Source organism: Poromitra crassiceps (genome assembly GCF_964638095.1).
Source record: "Poromitra crassiceps genome assembly, chromosome: 18".
Lineage (NCBI taxonomy): Eukaryota > Metazoa > Chordata > Actinopteri > Beryciformes > Melamphaidae > Poromitra > Poromitra crassiceps.
In genome coordinates this window covers 29,526,570-29,545,634 of record NC_139636.1, presented here as the reverse complement: position 1 = coordinate 29,545,634, position 19,065 = coordinate 29,526,570, and the positions used below count along the sequence as shown (strand labels likewise).

The 19,065-nt window shown below is 45.4% G+C and overlaps 1 protein-coding gene across 3 annotated transcripts in view; it reads left to right on the top strand.

Moving 5' to 3' along the window:
• Positions 1–8,154: 8,154 nt before the first annotated feature.
• Positions 8,155–19,065, top strand: part of lonp2 (lon peptidase 2, peroxisomal) — a gene marked incomplete at its 5' end in the record, with an annotated part of 30,730 nt that continues 19,819 nt past the window's right edge. For all 3 annotated transcript variants that reach the window (XM_083655152.1, XM_083655151.1, XM_083655150.1), the window contains 9 exons: positions 8,155–8,387; positions 11,474–11,609; positions 13,026–13,139; positions 13,669–13,800; positions 14,991–15,113; positions 15,220–15,386; positions 15,851–15,945; positions 17,128–17,246; positions 17,735–17,874. In XM_083655152.1, the coding sequence (XP_083511278.1) occupies positions 8,155–8,387; positions 11,474–11,609; positions 13,026–13,139; positions 13,669–13,800; positions 14,991–15,113; positions 15,220–15,386; positions 15,851–15,945; positions 17,128–17,246; positions 17,735–17,874 (1,259 nt within the window). The remainder of the gene's footprint in view (positions 8,388–11,473; positions 11,610–13,025; positions 13,140–13,668; positions 13,801–14,990; positions 15,114–15,219; positions 15,387–15,850; positions 15,946–17,127; positions 17,247–17,734; positions 17,875–19,065) is intronic.

The window sequence follows — 19,065 nt, the reverse complement described above, 5'->3', positions numbered from 1 at the left end:
AAGCACACCACAGTGCAGCAGGAGATGGGACTCATCTGTATTGCTGTAACAGTTCTAGGTTGAAAGCAAACCACACTGCAGCAGTTCCCTGGGTTCCTGGAGTTAGCTACAGCCAGTGGACCAGCCACAGTCCCAAAAACTTTCAAAATGTTTAAAGCAAATTAACAAAAGAAACATAAAAACCTTTTTTCAAGAGCGAGAAAAGGCACTAAAGTCAATTAAAAAATAATTAAGACAGACAGACACTGAGCAGACAATGGACATGCTGCCATCTTGGATTGGTCTGCAATGGTCTGATTAAAAAAACACAGGATAATAAGATGTAAATATCCCTTGTGCAAGCACTTACTAGAGAGTCTTTTGATGGTATCTGCAACACTGAAGTGGCTAATGATGGAATTTGACACAGAGGGGCGAGGGTTAAAAGAGTCATTGGAGTCATCAGGTGGTAACCCCCCTTCACCGGCGTTTCGACGACAAAACCACTACACCTCTAGAGGGCTCGTCGGCAACACCTGGCGTCCCAGGTGTGCCCTCCTCTGCTTTCAACCCTCCCCTCTGTGTCGTCTCCCACAGTTTATCAGCAGCACCGGGCAACAGCTTCCGTGCTAACTCCAACTCCTCCATGACAGTGGTATTGATGCACTGCAAACTTTGGTTTACATCCCGTTGCTGTGCTTCACTCGACTGATTTGACCTTGCCTTCGCAGATGTATGACAGTCAGAAGGGTATAGTCAACGCGAGGCCTCTGTCCCTCCTCCCTCCAACACGGAAGCCTGTGGGCAACAGCCTCCGTGCCCGAGTCAGACTCCTCCATGACACCATTCTCCCTCAAACACCGAAGCTTGTGGCCCGCCGCTGCGATTCCTGTGGTGCTCTCTTGCACTGTGCTCGTGTTGCTCATAGTCGTTTCCGGTCCAAAGTCTATTACCGCGATATCAGCCGATGAGTCCTCTTCCGCCCCCACTCTCGCAGACTCCGGGGGTATTCTCTTATATTTACTTTTCGTAGCTAAAGCGGGTGTTTCCAACGTGCTGAAAAGCCTGGGAAACTACAGCCATGGGAAGCTAACCCATGCCTGTCCCGGTGGGGTCTGTTCCCTCCTGTCAGCTGTCTCTCCATGCCGCCACAAGGACTTTCCCCTGTCGTCAGCTGACCTTTCTCAGCAGTCACTGGACAAATCCAGAACATCAGATTCAAAAAACACAGGATAATAAGATGTAAATATCCCTTGTGCAAGCACTTACTAGAGAGTCTTTTGATGGTATCTGCAACACTGAAGTGGCTAATGATGGAATTTGACACAGAGGGGCGAGGGTTGAAAGAGTCATTGGAGTCATCAGGTGGTAACCCCCCTTCACCGGCGTTTCGACGACAAAACCACTACACCTCTAGAGGGCTCGTCGGCAACACCTGGCGTCCCAGGTGTGCCCTCCTCTGCTTTCAACCCTCCCCTCTGTGTCGTCTCCCACAGTTTATCAGCAGCACCGGGCAACAGCTTCCGTGCCAACTCCTCCATGACAGTGGTATTGATGCACTGCAAACTTTGGTTTACATCCCGTTGCTGTGCTTCACTCGACTGATTTGACCTTGCCTTCGCAGATGTATGACAGTCAGAAGGGTATAGTCAACGCGAGGCCTCTGTCCCTCCTCCCTCCAACACGGAAGCCTGTGGGCAACAGCCTCTGTGCCCGAGTCAGACTCCTCCATGACACCATTCTCCCTCAAACACCGAAGCTTGTGGCCCGCCGCTGCGATTCCTGTGGTGCTCTCTTGCACTGTGCTCGTGTTGCTCATAGTCGTTTCCGGTCCAAAGTCTATTACCGCGATATCAGCCGATGAGTCCTCTTCCGCCCCCACTCTCGCAGACTCCGGGGGTATTCTCTTATATTTACTTTTCGTAGCTAAAGCGGGTGTTTCCAACGTGCTGAAAAGCCTGGGAAACTACAGCCATGGGAAGCTAACCCATGCCTGTCACTGCAATGCAGTGGAGAGCAGAGCAGCAGAGTAATGGAAACACAGCTACTGTTTGGGTGTCACCTGCAATTACCACTCACCGCCCAAGAGAACAAAGCTGAAATCTTAGAGATTATCACTTTAAACTCAGGGGGAGGGGGAGGGGAGGCACACAAGTGACCCCAATCATCTTCGGTAGTATTATATTGTGTCTGGTGTATTTTTTATGCCTCCGCCGGCGATAGCCAGTCCGTAAGTCCGTCCGTCCGTCCGTCCAATGTTCGTTAACGCGATATCTGAGGAACGCCTTGACGGAATTTCATCAAAGTTGCCTCAAACATCGACATAGACTCAAGGATGATCTGATTAGATTTTCGTGGTCAAAGGTCAAAGGCCAAGGTCACTGTGACCTCTCGAACGCCATTTTCAAGCTTGTTAACGCGATATCTCAGGAATGCCTTGACGGAGTTTCATCAAATTTGCCTCAAACATCGACTTGGACTCAAGGATGAACTGATTAGATTTTCGTGGTCAAAGGTCAAGGTCACTGTGACCTCACGAACGCGATTCCCAAGAATTAACTAATGGTGGACCCATAAATCCGCGGTGCGGTCGTTCTATTTTTTTTTTTTTACATTTCAGGTGACCCTATTTGAATTCCAAGTGACCCCACTTAGGGTTGCGACCCTAAGGTTTGGAACCACTGGACTAAAACATTGGCAGGAGGAGAGGACTTTATGATCGCTGCTGAGGCAACTTATTGGTGTGTGTTCATTCATCAGGCTTATTTTGCCTAGCGTTAATCTGCCGCTTTGTGATGCGGAAAGTGCGTAGATTTGACTTCACTTCTAGATGGGATTGGGAATGGTAACGTATAAGTCTCCTCTCTCTCTCTCTCTCTCTGTAGCCACCATTGCTGCTGTTGCATTGTTTGTGTGTGATACAGCTACCTTGTATCAGGCAGTCTGCGGTGTTGAAGTTTCCAACGCTTAAAAACACTCGGCTGTTTCTCCTCCTTGATAAACACAGCTGACATGACAACACAGTGCCACGAAACAAGATTACTGGCTTAGCGAGGTAATTTCAGGTTTAATCCTAGTTTTGCCATACCACGATGCTAGTTAACTTCTTATCGAGATAGATCACCATAGCAACTTATGCTCTACGGCTAACCTGCTTTGTAGCAGGTTAAGTCCAGAGGATAAGATGAAAACCCACGAAAGACCCACCTGCTTACCAATCAGCTCTCTGGAAACAGCGAGTCACCATTCATATGGTCCCCATATGAAAAATACATTGCATTCAAATGAAAAAGAAAAAAAAAAAAAAAAAAAAAAAAAAGGCTCCTGTTGAATTAATCAAGGACCTTGCACTTGCCTTGCACTTGATTCATTTTTTACTTCATTTTTGTGCTCTCAAGTAGCCTAGATACGTTGTTTGACCCCGCCGATCGATTGCAGCTGAATGGTGAGTGGAGAAATATCACTAAACCGGCATAAAAAGGTTACATAAACGTCTCCAAAGCGCACGGTGCCGTGTGCGCAACGGAGCTGAGACTGACGTTGGGTTGGAAATGGTCATACATGCTAGAATAGCCTACTACATCTAAGCAATTTAATATGGGATCGCCTGCACACAGAATCTGTGTGCAGGCGATCCCATATTAAGATGATTCATATCTAGGCTACTCCTGCATTTTGCAGCTGCAACTGTGTTGCTTTTGGCCTGTATGATGTGATTGAACTTCATATTTCCAGCATCATTATATGAAATATGGAGATATGCGACTCTGCTGACAGTAGCCTATATATGTGACCACAAAATAGGCTATTTTTTATAAATGAAATCTCTGCCCGCATGTACCATGTCGATTCAGTTCAGAAGCCTTTTTTAATTTTATTATCATTCTTTTTTTTATTGATTAGCCTATAGGAATTATTCAATCAGTGCGACTAAACACATCATGAGATCATTATTATTCATTGAGCCTAAATGGTCTATTAGAGTACTGCAGGAATGAGTCTGGGCTGGATGTTACCACTTCCAGCTCTTACGTCTAAAAGTCAATGGGATTTTTGTAATGGGATTTTGGTTAAATGCACGAAATAAGGTCTGTAGTTAACAAAGGTTTATGAAACAACTTTGTGTTCAGCAAGATAATCTAAACAAATGAGCAGGAGGCCCCAAAATTCCCTTTCCCTGGCCACATAATGACATCATCAGTCACATCACACGATGATTGTGGAGCATCATGCCCCGGGCATGTGTATGACATCATCAGTCGGGGGTGTCTGCATGCTCATTGATGGTTTGTTTATAATACATTTCAGTCACCACTGGCCACCACTCGACCAGCCAGTAATACAGAAACTACAGTTTCTTAAAAAGTATCAGTTACAATTTTTAATGAGTGACATAAAAAACATGTTTTTTGAGGAACAGCTGGAATATAAAATGATAACTTTTTATTAGATAGATATGTAGCTGAATGTCTAGACTTTATTGCAAGAAAACAACTACACCGGGGCATTTTTGACCCACTCATGCATCTAAGGGTTAATGTTACAAGGTGTTGTAGCTTTGTAATTACCACCATTGGATTCCTTGACCCTGAAAATGTAGGTTTAGCAGTTAAAATCAATGTTCCATCTTATTTACAAGCCAAGATATTACAAATGTAAATTTTATGGTGACCATTTTGTAAATTCCAAATATGGCCGCCACATAGACATCTGGGCAAATGGAAAGATTGATTTTCTGATTCCTTATACAGTACAATACCCTTTCCAAAAATGTATAGTTTTGCTAATCTCCAAAAAAATCCCACAAAAGTTAAAATCAAAACATAATGAACCTGACTATTTCAAGGAACCCAATGACGCTTTAATGACAAACAAAATAAAACAGAACAGAGAGAACAGAGAAGACTATAGGCCAAAGGCTTTGTCCTATATATATACAGGTGAATTTTGAGGGTTTTCTTGAAGGAGTCCAGGGATGGGGTTGCAGATCTCTGCCGGAGGAGTTCCTAATGTGATGTCCCAGAAGAATTTCTGTGTGATTTGGCCAAACGGTCTAGGAGGAGTTAGCAAAAGTAGGTTTTTGATCAAATTCAAAATGGCGGAAAATCTAGGCACACGCAAATGGGCGTGGCCTATATGGATAGATGCATATTGATCCAGGGAATACAGCCGAAGTGGAATTTTGATTCTACGCCTCACGGTTCAGAAGATATGGACCATAACGCGAAATGGTCTGTTATAGCGCCACCATCTGGCCGATATGGGTCATTTTTTGTTTCTGAGTAGTGAGGCACATTTACAATCTATGTGCCCAGTCTGGCTACGCTGAGCATTACAGTTTCTGCTGTACATACAGTTTTACCGGAGAAGAAGAATAAAAAAAACAACAACAATAATCAGAACAGATACAATAGGGATCCACGCACTTCGTGCTTGGACCCCTAATAACTTGGATTTATGTAGCGCCTTTCAAGGAACCCAATGACGCTTTAATGACAAACAAAATAAAACAGAACAGAGAGAACAGAGAAGACTATAGGCCAAAGGCTTTGTCCTATATATATACAGGTGAATTTTGAGGGTTCTTTTAAAGGAGTCCAGGGATGGGGTTGCAGATCTCTGCCGGAAGAGTTCCAGAGAGTGGGGGCCGCCACACTGAATGCTCTGTCCCCAAAGGTTCGCAGGCGGGTGTGTGTGTGTGGGGGGGGGGGGGGGGGGGATGGAGAGGAGACCAGTGTCAGAAGACCTCCGATTGCGGGACGGGGTGTAGGGGTGGAGGAGGTCAGACAGGTACTGGGGGGCAAGAGCATGGAGGGATTTGTAGGTGAGGAGCAGGATTTTGCAGGTGATGCGGAACTTGACCGGGAGCCAGTGGAGATGGATGAGGGTGGGGCTGATGTGCAGCCAGGGCTTAGTGCAGGGTAAGAACCCTGGCAGCTGAGTTCTGCACATATTGGAGCCTGTCCCGGGTTTTGCTGGATACTCCGAACAGGACTCCAATTGCAGTGATCCAGACGGGAGGTGATGAAGGCGTGGATGAGGGTCTCACCTAGCCTGGGTAAACCCAGCCGCCACGTGACCTGCTCTCAGACCTGCTCTCAGTCACTACCTTGTGACTGTAAGCAGGGTAAGCCTGAGAGCAGGTCACTGGGGGCTGGGTTTACCCAGGCTAGGTCTCACCATTTGTGAGGTGGTAGAAAGCGGATCTGGTGATGGCTTTTATGTGAAAGTGAAAGGAGTATAGGAGGGACAAGCTGAGGGCCGCTGAAAATCGGTCCGAGGGCCACAATTCGGCCAGGGGCCGGACTTTGGACATGCCTGCCTTGCACTGAGTGTAGGTCATTTTTTAAATCTGTTAAGTAATTAACGGCAACCAGAGAGGGGGAGTTGATATCGATTGAATTTAATGTGAGAGCCAGGGGAGTAATACTTGTTAAGAAAAATACTGTTTATTTCCACTATACTCACTGAGCACTGTATTAGGAACACCATACTAATACTGTGTGGGTAGGTATCCGCTTTCAGCTCAGTGTCAGTCGGCTACCAAAGTGTCATCCGCCTTAAGGTTTAATGTGCTAGACTGAGATGTGCTAGACTGCTCTCCACAGCTGTTGTTTTTGACACCATGATGTGTGCCCGCTAACACATCAGCACATCAGCAGTTTCAGAAAGACCCAAATCAGCCCTTTTGGCACCAACAACCACGCCGTGGTCAAAGTCTCAGATGCTTTAAATGAAAGAAAGTGTCGCACACTCTGGCTCCATATCATATGCATACTTTAATGATGACGTTTCGGCTGTCCGGCCTTCTTCTAAATCAACTGCTGTTGATTTTGAAGAAGGCCGGACGGCTTCTGGTTAAAACCAGAGGTTTGTGAAGGTTAAAACCTTCACAATAATTGCAATTAAATAAACTAATATAGCCTGATTGATGCATGTTGCCAGGGCCATTTCTGGGCCTTTTGGGGCCCTATGCGACATCTTACAGCGGGGCCCCCAAACCACTGTCATCATAATGAATGAAGTATTTATTTGTCCGAAAGGAAAATTGTTCTGTACATCATCGTCTGTGGTAAAAACAAAAACAAGACATCAACAACAAGACAACAAGCATTGGCGACACCACTATCACATCACAAGACGGAAAACATGAGAGGAGTAGGAGGTTGGGGGGGGGGTTCGGGGGGTTATCAGAATCTGTTAATTAGTCCAATAGATGTACAGATTAATATTTTTGAGCTGTTGAGTGGGTGAGTAATGTCTGCAATAATCCGGTTTGCTAAACTAAACTTTACCACTATTCTCAGAAGTTGTAGCTGTCATAGACTGTGTTGCATAGTTGATTGCTCTATTGCTGACAAAACGTGTTATTGTAATGTAATGCTTTCTGTATTGCACGTACATACTGTAGTATCCCTGAATGAACATGAATGACGAGGCATACTTCATTATCAATAAACTTTTAATTCATAAATTAAGCACAATATGAACAGTAACTATGTAAATAATATGAAAATAAAAGTTCACAAATAGTTTACAAAAATCCTTTCAGTGCAAATGCATTATAATGCATCACCAGAGGAGGAGAGTGTCAGTGAGAGAGAGGAGAGCAAGGAGCAGGAGGACATAGATTAATTGCCCGCCCTGAGCCTTCTGTTATAGGGTTAACCCTAACCCTGTCCCCCCCATGTCACTTTAAAGGACGTTTTGCTTTGCACTTTCAACATTGGAATTGTTTTCTGTATTGTAGGCTAATCTAACTATGTACTGTGGCTATTAAAATGAATCTTGAATTTTATACTCATTTTTTAATGTATATTTATCATGTTAACTCTCTCTTAATCTCTCTTTCTTCTGCCTTACTCACAGCTCTCTAATGTACCCCTATGTACCCTCGCATAAGCCCATATAGAGTTTCTTGTCGCTGCACCTGCACAATATATTCATCCAATTGTATCCTCTCGTTTGTTCTTGATTTGACTATGTGCAAAATCAATCAACTAGAAACTGTGAAGCCGATACAATTCAGTAGGTGGCGGTAATGCGACATTACGGTCGGTGGGAAGCATCGACTTATGGTGGAAGTCACATGACGTGAAAAGCACATCCTGTCCGTTTGAGTTGATCAAAACATTGCAGTGCGTGTGCGGGGTCCGACAACAACAAACTCCGACAATGTCTTCCACCGGTGGCATTCAGATACCGAGCCGCCTCCCGCTGCTGCTGACCCACGAAGGAGTGCTGTTACCGGGCTCCACCATGAGGATCAGCGTGGACACTCCGCGGAACATGCAGCTGGTCAGGAGCCGCCTGTTGAAAGGCACGTCGCTGAAAAGCACCATCATAGGAGTCATTCCCAACACCAGAGACCCAGAGCATGACACCGACGACCTCCCAACTTTACACAGGTACTCATATTTATGGATATTTGCCATGAAATAGCCTAGCGCGAGCCGCGAAATAGACTTTTAGCCATGAAATAGCCTAACTAGCTGCTGTTGGGTCGTTCTGTAGTGATGCTTGTTTACGGTACTTGTTTTGGAGGAGTCACAGCAGGCGTTTCTAAACGTAACCCTCTTAGGTAACGAGTAACGACCCGTGGTCCCAAGGAGATCTCTCTTTAAAACATGAAACTATTACAATGACATCAGTGAGGTAGGCTATCTTTCAAGTGCAAAACATCCAGTATCAAAATCAGAGGAATCAGCGTGACGTCACCACCACCACAACAACAACAACAACAAACAGTGTTATTTCTATGGCACGGAAATGCATAAGTGCCTTTTAAACATGAACTCTGGATCATGTCCTGCTAGAGAGAGCAGGATATTTTCAGGTTTTGCCTTTCTAAACATCAGGGGTCTTTGTTAAGAAACAACTGGATATGAGCCGTTTTTTCTGCCAGTGGGCGGGGGGGGGGGGGCGGCGCGGTGCGGTAGCATCTATCGAAAACAAGAAATGTGATAGGAAGCAGCTGTAGCTATGAGGCAGTCAAAATAGTGGTCGCACCGTCGTCAATCACTGTGGGTGATCTATTTTACAAGTGGCAACTAGTCATATCTGACTAGTTTTAAATGTAGGCTATTTCTCCCCACAAAAGTTTGATAGCCTAGTCAGTCAGCTCCTATCCTCTACGCAGTGGAGAGGCACACAACACTGCCTGCTGATATAATTGGCTGCATCACGTTATGCCTACCCCACACTACAGGATTTTCAAATCCTTGAAGATTATAAAAATCTTGAGAGCCCACACACTACAGGACAGAGAGAGCCGATTTTTTAACATTTCAATCTTGGGACACACACACAATCGCGTCTGTTCAAACGCAACCCCACACACTAGAAGATTATGCAGAAGATTCACCTTGGAAGCAGGGCTCGACGTTAACTTTTAAAATGAATCTTGACGAGGAAACGTGTGGAGCTTTTATACACTGTGTGGTTTTCTGCTCGCGGAAGTCTTGAAAACTCAATTTTGTCCGCCCAGCCGCGTCCATTCGGGGTGTAGGCCTACTGTGCACGGCCAGGCGAAAACCGTCTGCACAGGTGCCTTGTGGAGGGGCGTGTCTGCTGATTTGACTCACTTTTCCGTGCGGACACTCGCCGATCTAAGCGCTTGTTTTAGGCTACATGCTTTGCAGTATAGCATTAGTTTTCCGTCCCGTTCAAAGACGCACGGGTATTTCACCTCGATGACAATTTCCTCGTTCTTTGTTTCTGTGGGGGGCTGCGGGCGGACGCGGACCAGATTATTTTGCGAAAAACTGTATGGAAACGCAGCTACTACTGGCTCTCTGCTCAAGATGCAATCGCCTGTCGGGTTGTAAATATCTAACATGTTAGATATGCCCGATTCACAATCGGGAAGAGGCAGTCTTCCCGATTGTGAATCTTTGAACCCCACACACTACAGGATAATTTGGGAAGATTATCTGCCCGACGCGCATCAAATCGGGAGCACCCCCGAGAAAATCGGGAGGGGGGAATCTTGGCCATAATCTTGCAAATTATCCTGTAGTGTGGGGTAGGCATTAGCGACAAATCTGGAGACTTCAAAAAGCATGCCGTTGGTTTTAACGGAGTCCATTCCAACGAGGGGTGGCAATGTGCCAAAAAATGAGCGCTTCACATTGCTACATAAAGCAGGCGCAGCCCAGTCAAAATAGTGGTCGGACTGTCGTCAATCACTGTGGGTGATTTATTTTACAAGTGGCATTTCAAGTCATATCTAACTAGTTTTCAATGTATTTCTCCCCACACAAGTTAGGCTTTTTCTGACATGGGAGCAAGCAAGCAGCAGCAGCAGCAGACCTGATGCACTGGACCTGCCTGGCTGCAGCTGAAGCGCATTGGCCAAACAATCAATCAATCCGTTTTTGCAGCACTTGAGGAAACCGTGAGTTTGCTTGTTGATATAAGCGATTGCCCGAACGATTCATTAATTAATAAACTAGTGAACGTGAAGTGAGTCACGAGCCACACCTGCCCACTACGGATATGCGGATAATATCCTGCCAGCTGTTTAACATGAGCTGCGATTGCGTGGAAGCGGATCTTATACCGGTGGTCGAGGTAGATAAGATACGGACTCGCGGGAGTGCGCGTAGGCCGGCTAATTGTTGTTTAACATGCAGGCCAACCGGCTAGGTGCAGGTTATAATACGGATTCCACTGCATGTTAAGAAGTGGCTATAGAGACAGTCCGCATGTTTGGGAACGCCCATACAGGCTCTAGGAACGCCCACAATAGACACTGGGTTAGCTGGCTCCGCCTGGCTGGGGGTGTGGTCTGGGTGGGGTAAAAACCCCCATTCTATCCATTCAGAAAAGTTAGAATTTAGCTGATAGCCCAGCCCAGGCAGACACGATCGGGGATTTAACCACCGCAGTAAACGCACATCTGAGCAGACGTCTTGTGTTCTGCTCTAGAACCCCCAAACCTGTAGTTTAGAGCCGCAGCACCGTCTTTTGGTGAGTCAGCCCATGAGATATATGGGCGGGTTTACCCCACTCGCGCGCCAGACGTTTAACATTTTGTGGGCGTTTCCAGACATGCGGACTGTCTCTATGATGCTAATCACTTATTTCAACAAATAAAGTTCATGCCTCTAGCCATTTCATTTCATTAGGTGTGTGTGTGTGTGTGTGTGTGTGTGTGTGTGTGTGTGTGTGTGTGCATGTGTGTGTGCGTGCGTGCGTGCATGTGTGCGCGCGCGTGTGTGTGTGTGTGTGAAAGTCCTTAGCTCAGTAGCTCAGTAGCTGGCCCTGTCAGCCAGCCAGTCGGGTCAATAGACAAACAGACTTCAACCTTTCAGCAGCTCTTCCAGTCCACTCTGGTTACAGAGTAGCACAAACATCTAGCAGCAGCCCAGCCACTGTGACAGGAAGCAGCTATTGTTCTCACTGAGTTTGTGTTCTCATCTGTTCTGATATAATCCATAATTGGCCAATTAATTTTTGTCTCCTCCCCCTCTCTCTCTCTCTCTCTCTTTAGTATTGGCACAGCAGGACTGGCAGTGCAGGTAGTGGGCAGTAACTGGCCGAAGCCCCACTACACCCTCCTCATCACCGGGGTGTGCCGGTTTCGTGTGTCAGGTCTGCTGAAGGAGCAGCCATTTCCACTGGCAGAGGTGACACTTCTATAACACAACACAACACCTTTGTGTGTTTGAGGGTAATAATGCTGTTATGATACTGGTATCAGAAATTGGGCCAATACCAGACTCATGACAGAAATGAATGGAGGAACATTTATTTATGTATTTATTTATTTGAAATAGCGACAATACATATTAACTCATTGAGTGCCAATGACGACAATCGTCGTCAATTCGATTAGTGACGTAGAGTGCCAATGACGACGATTGTCGTCAATTGCGTTTTTTGACGGTGGGACGTGGATCAAAGCCTATTACATCTCCTATAAAAATATGGGAGCTATTGAAGGTGTATAACCTATTTTACAGACCCATTAGGTAGCGACAGTGCTCTCCAGATTATTGAAAGGTCAGGAAAACAGCAGGAAAAAGCCCCGTGATCAAAGAGAAACCGCTCATGCTGCAGCCAGAGCCATATAGATTGCTCTGGCTGCAGCTGACGTTGGCTGCGAACAGCAGTCAATCCGCGCCCACAACTGAGCCCCTCTGCCTCTGTCTGTCTGTCTGCATAGTTTCTCCACACGATTAGCCGCCAGAAAAGCAGCACCCGACGCCGAAGGGCCAAACCATTCTCAGCAGTCTGGATTGGCTTTTCCGTGTCGCGCTGGGAGCCGGCGCACAAAAACGGAGCGCTCCGAAAATAGACTGGGTGCGTGTTAGGCTGTCACTGTGTGTTAGTGTGGGGAGGAGTTTGCAGCTGAGGGGGGGAGAGGGGGGTGGAGCACGCAGGGCACCACACAACTACACCACGTCACTACATCAGAAAATATTAGCTTCAGACTCAGTGAATGTGCTTGAAATGCTTCATTTCACAAAAGGCGGAATATCTCAGCTTCTAATTTGAAACCTGTCTTTTTGCTCAAAACAACCTATCTTCTCCAGCTCATAACTAAAGAACGGAAAATGGTATCAATAAACTTTTTTTTGCAGATGATAGAAGAGAGTCTCATCGTTCTTTGTGCGTGGTGTTTACATAGTAATATCACACAATATTCTGTGGGCCTCGAGAAATCACTGAAAACGCTCTGAAACTCTGGCACTGGGAGCGTCCGTTCTCCAAAAGTGGCTGGCACTCAATGAGTTAATGAACATTTTCATGTAAATATGCCAGATTATAGCCAGAGGCTAGTTTCCAGCTGCTCTTCTCGGATCACGGGAGAGCGAGCAGAAATACGAACTCTTCCAGACATTAGTCTGTGACATAAGACATAATACATGAGACTAATGTCAAATTCAAGCTGATTTGGTCACGTGGGAAGAAGCACTGCAGTACCAGTTTCACACACTCTAAAATAATGGTCACATAAGCCTGAAAGGCACACGCCACTGTCTTATATTTCATGTCTTTAAAACATAAAAGAACCGGTGCGTGCGTGCCTCTGTGTGCAGGTGGAGCAGTTGGATAAGCTGGAGCAGTACACTACCCCGGCCACAGAGGGCGTCACAGCAGACGACGGAGAGCTGGGGGAGCTGTCACAAAGGTTCTATCAGGCTGCTGTACAGGTGTGTGTGTGTGAGAGAGAGAGAGAGAGAGAGAGAGAGATATTACAATTAGTAAACACAATGTCAATGAATAAGTACAACCATTCTTTGTTGCCTTAAGCAGATGTTTTCTGGACTTGTTAGTTATACCACATAGACTTGTACACTTGTATAGACCATGGTATAGACATAGGACAGACAATTTTTTATTTTGCACAGGAAGGTTCCCATACCACGAAATTCAACAAAAGGTTAAAATAGACTCGATAAAAGATTTGTAAAATTAAACCATCAAGCTCTTGTCCACCTTAAAAGTGTTCAGTCTGCGCAGGAAGTAAAGTCTCTGTAGGCCCTTTTTGCAGATTGCAGAGGTGTTGAGGTCAGGGTTCAGGTTCTTATCAATTGTTGTTCCCAGGTACTGTCTGGACATGTAGCCCGTAATTCTTGCTATATTGTTAAGATGATAAAAAGCTGATAATAAGGTGTGTGTGTGTGTGTGTGTGTGTGTGTGTCTGTGTCTGTGTGTGTGTGTGTGTGTGTGTGTGTGTAGCTGGTAGGTATGTTGGACATGTCTGTTCCAGTGGTAGCTAAATTGAAGCGTCTGTTGGACAGCCTGCCCAGAGAAACTCTACCTGATGTAGTCGCTTCCATGATCCGCACTTCAAACAAGGAGAAGCTACAGGTACAGTACAGTAACGTCTGAGTCTGGGTCCCCTCAGGTGTGTGTGTGTGTGTGTGTGTGTGTGTGTGTGTGTGTGTGTGTGCGCGCTTGTGTGTGTGTGTGTATGTGTGTGTGTGTGTGTGTGTGCGCGCGCTTGTGTGTGTGTGTGTGTGTGTGTGTGTGTGTGTGTGCGTGCATGTGTGTGCTTGTGTATGTGTGTGTGTGTGTGTGTGCATGCATGTGTGTGCTTGTGTATGTGTGTGTGCGCGCTTGTGTGTGTGTGTGTATGTGTGTGTGTCTGTGTGTGTGTGCTTGTGTGTGCTTGTGTGTGTGTGTGTGTGTGCACCCCTGCTTGCCTGTGTCTAATTAAGCAATAAGCCTAAAGAGGTCGTGCTTTACAGCTAAGCGCTGCTTTTGTGGTGTCTTAAACACATCTCTGTTGTAAAATCACTATAAATCACAGCCTCATGGGGCTTATTGTTTTTATAAAACGGTTGCTACATACTGTATAGCTACATACTACATACTGTATAGCCTGCCTGCTCAGGTTTGAGTAACAACAACAAAACTCAATATTAATAATAACAAATCATCTTTCCAAGCAATGTCGTCTGTCAAGCCCCCCTCCAGCACAAGTTACGCCAGAAACAATATTCCCTCCGTAGCTTAGCTGCAAGGATAGCCACATTATTGCTAAGATATCAACAACCAGATGACGGATTTAACAGCTGATGTCCCCCCAGACCTCCACCACCACCACCCCCAATGGAACGAGCGTGACTTGAAATGGTTAACAAGTTAATGTTCTGGTCACTCAGTGGCGTTTAGAGGCTGGCTAACGTTGTTACAGCCAGCAGGCAGCGGGCTTACGTAGCTAACATAGCTAGCTAACATGTCGCTCTAATACTGTATTGCGGTCACAGGTGTGTGTTACAACGGCTTCGAATGCGGCTCAGCCAATCACAATCAAGGAGCGGAACCATCCATTTTCTAATTAAGAGTCCATCTTTATTTGTGACCACACTTGTTAGGTCTTGGATGTGGTGAGCCTGGAGGAGCGTTTTAAGAAGGCTCTGCCCATGTTGTGTTAGGTCTTGGATGCGGTGAGCCTGGAGGAGCGTTTTAAGAAGGCTCTGCCCATGTTGTGTTAGGTCTTGGATGCGGTGAGCCTGGAGGAGCGTTTTAAGAAGGCTCTGCCCATGTTGTGTTAGGTCTTGGATGCGGTGAGCCTGGAGGAGCGTTTTAAGAAGGCTCTGCCCATGTTGACCAGACAGATCGAGGGACTGAAGCTGCTCCAGAGAAGCAGGAAACCGAGGCTGGATGGTGACAAGAGGGTAACACACACGTCTCCGTTGCTCCACGCTCTCTCTCTCTCTCTCTCTCTCTCTACCCTCTGTTTCTCTTCATGCTTCTTTAGACCACTCCCTCTCTCCTGGTCAGGTGGTGTCAGTGCGGGGGCGGGGCGGGGGCTTCCCAGGCCGGAAGTTCTCCCTGGAGGACGAGGGTGAGGATGAGGATGGAGATGACACCTCCACCCTGGAGAGGAAGGTCCATGGGGTGAACATGCCTGAGGCCGCCTTGAGAGTTTGCCTCAAAGAGCTCAAGAGGTAAACTTCTTCTTCTTCTTCTTCTTCTTCCATTGACACTTAAATATGAAAGCAGATTATTCCTTTCTTTGTTAAAGGAAATAGCATTTGATGGCACAAATGAGCAAATAATGTTTGGTGAAATATTGGTGTATCATTTGTTTTTCTCTGTCGATCAGAAATCAGATCATGCATAAATTATGTAATCAATAGAATTCCCTGAGATGAAAGCTTGGGGAAAGAAGAAAAAAAGAAGAAGCATAGAAAGCTTGAATTATTTTCTTGAGTTGTAAGAATCTCATATTTGATTATTTTTCTGATAACCTCTTAATAATGTGTGATGCCTTAAAATCATCATTGATGCCAGAAAGTACTATGGTGTTTTATATTCAAAACACAGTTCTACTCATTCCTTTCGTTATTGTAACTGATCTGGATGATCAGGTGACGATCAAATGAGTTGAATGTTGTGAACCTGTGTTCAGATTGAAGAAGATGCCTCAGTCCATGCCTGAATCTGCCCTGACGAGAAACTACCTGGATCTTATGGTGGAGTTGCCATGGAGCAAGAGCACCAAAGGTAAGTATAGCTGTGAGCTATTAGCAGGGTACAACACGCAGAGATGCCTGACATTATTGCAATTTGCTGTGTGCACGGCTTGGTGGAGATTGAGTCAACTTTGTAGGGAAAATAAAATATATATCCAGTATGTCTTATTGCATGATGGCCTGATGCTGGTGCTATGACCAGATTATGGTCTGACCACTTCTGGGTCCATGTGTTTGGCTAGAAGTGGGGAACACTTGAAACCTGGGGAAGACTTGAAACCTATCCAACTCCAGATCGTTTTAAGGCAGAAGAAGAAAAAGCAGAAGAAAAATCCTAACCAAAACAATAGTAATCCAGCACCTGCAGAGCTTGGATTCATGCATTGCCCCCAGATTCTTCAGCCTATTTGAGACCAAAATGTCGTACATTTAGTGTCATTAAACATGGTTTCTATCCAGTTAATTCACAACATGCAGTATTTCTGTTATTCAAATTCAAGATTTGTCTTTGTTTTAAATTTGCAAGAGACGATTAGTGTGCCCAGGACAGGTACAGAGAGCTATGATCCGAGAAGTCTAAAGTTGTCTTAATTTTCACATTTGTTAATTGTTTACCTGGCATTAGAAAAAGGTCTTAAAATCTTACATTCAGCGTGTTGTCTCTGTTGCTGGCTGACTCAAACATCTGATTGCAGTCAGAACATAACAGTCACACTTGATTGACTTCTTCTATCTCCTCTATCCTCTATGGACCAACCATCTCTGCCAAAGACCCAAAACTCTGCCAGTGGTTTGTTGCATCTGTCCTCCTTCATTATCTGTAGCTGCTGCTCTCTGAATGGCCACCAGGTGGCAGATGAGACGCTGCTGTTACACAATGCATCAGTACAGTGATGAGCCATGGTTTTCTTGGCAGCAGCTGTTGTGGGAATTGACTGATATGATTATCTCTTATCTGATATGATTATGTCAAGTTGTGACATTTCTCTACTAGTTTAGCAGCAATTAATGCACATTTTGGCATTTCAACAATTTTTTCAGTGTCAGTTTTGGTTTGGCATCCTTCATATATTTGTGTGATTTGGGGGAAAGAGTTTTGTCTAAAGTGTTGGTACTGTGTGCACACTGTGAGGAAGTGAAGTTCAGTTTCTACTTCCTGTGATGCACCACTTTCTTCTCCGGGACACCATCATCATCTCTGTCCTCTCTGCAGACTGCCTGGACATCGGAGCAGCTCGTATCGTATTGGACAACGATCACTACGCCATGGACAAGCTGAAGAGACGTGTGCTGGAGTACCTGGCTGTGAGACAGCTGAAGACCTCACTGAAGGTCAATTAGTTGCTCAATCTTATATCAATCACTCATTCAATCCAAGCCTCAATGCCTGTTAGTTAGTTTCTAACAAGTGCTTCATACTAGTGTGGAAGTTAATACTCATAAGAATGAAAATAGAAACTGAACTGAAGCTATTCTAAAGACGGATAAAGCGTTGTTGTATTAATCTGTGATAACTATGTATTACTAATTTGTTTAAACCGTGTTGTTTCCTCATTCTTGATTTGTATTGTGTTTTTAATGTGTTACTTTCTTGACCTTTTAAAAAAAATAAGCGCCTTTGAATACCTTGAAAAGTGCTCTATAAATCAAATGTATTATTATTATTATTATTATTATTATTATTATTAAGCAAGAATAAGCTGTAGCTATTTTGCCTGTTATATTGTGCACCAGTTTCTCTGTTCCTCATATTTACCTGTGAATTCCATGATGCTGTGATGTGAAAAACACTAAGCTATATATTGCTGTTGTTATCTTAGGGCCCCATCCTGTGCTTTGTGGGGCCCCCAGGAGTTGGTAAGACCAGTGTGGGGCGCTCCATAGCCCGGACCCTGGGCAGAGAGTTCCACCGCATCGCACTGGGAGGAGTCTGCGACCAGTCAGACATCCGAGGACACAGGTACAAACACACACTCCTTTACATCCGAGGACACAGGTACAAACACACACTCCTTTACATCCGAGGACACAGGTACAAACACACACTCCTTTACATCCGAGGACACAGGTACAAACACACACTCCTTTACATCCGAGGACACAGGTACAAACACACACTCCTTTACATCCGAGGACACAGGTACAAACACACACTCCTTTACATCCGAGGACACAGGTACAAACACACACTCCTTTACATCCGAGGACACAGGTACAAACACACACTCCTTTACATCCGAGGACACAGGTACAAACACACACTCCTTTACATCCGAGGACACGGGTACAAACACACACTCCTTTACATCCGAGGACACAGGTACAAACACACACTCCTTTACATCCGAGGACACAGGTACAAACACACACTCCTTTACATCCGAGGACACAGGTACAAACACACACTCCTTTACATCCGAGGACACAGGTACAAACACACACTCCTTTACATCCGAGGACACGGGTACAAACACACACTCCTTTACATCCGAGGACACAGGTACAAACACACACTCCTTTACATCCGAGGACACAGGTACAAACACACACTCCTTTACATCCGAGGACACAGGTACAAACACACACTCCTTTACATCCGAGGACACAGGTACAAACACACACTCCTTTACATCCGAGGACACAGATACAAACACACACTCCTTTACATCCGAGGACACAGGTACAAACACACACTCCTTTACATCCGAAGACACAGGTACACACACATTTTCTAGACACTCGACAAGAGTTGCAGAAGAGAAATGTATGGACAGATACATGCCATGCCTGCAAATCATGCCTGCCTGTGTGTTTAGATCTGGCTTCAAGTTGCCATAAAGGAGGTTTGACTTACGAGCAGATGGCCTTGCCCCTAAAATAAAGAAATTCCCACCCTGCAGGGGGCAGTGTAAAAAAATAATCGTTCATTAATCGTAATCGAGGTAAAAGTTTGAAATAATCGTGATATTGATTTGACGTTATATTGCCCAGCCCTAGTTTTTTCTGTTTTGCCAGCTGCCTTCGTGTTGCCGAGCGGAGAGTGCAGCACGTCGGCCTGGAATCTCCGAAGTGCGACCCCTGACAACCAAGCTCTCGGATGCGCGCGCCAATATCGCTGCTGTAAATACGATATCCCTGGAATGCGCGTTTT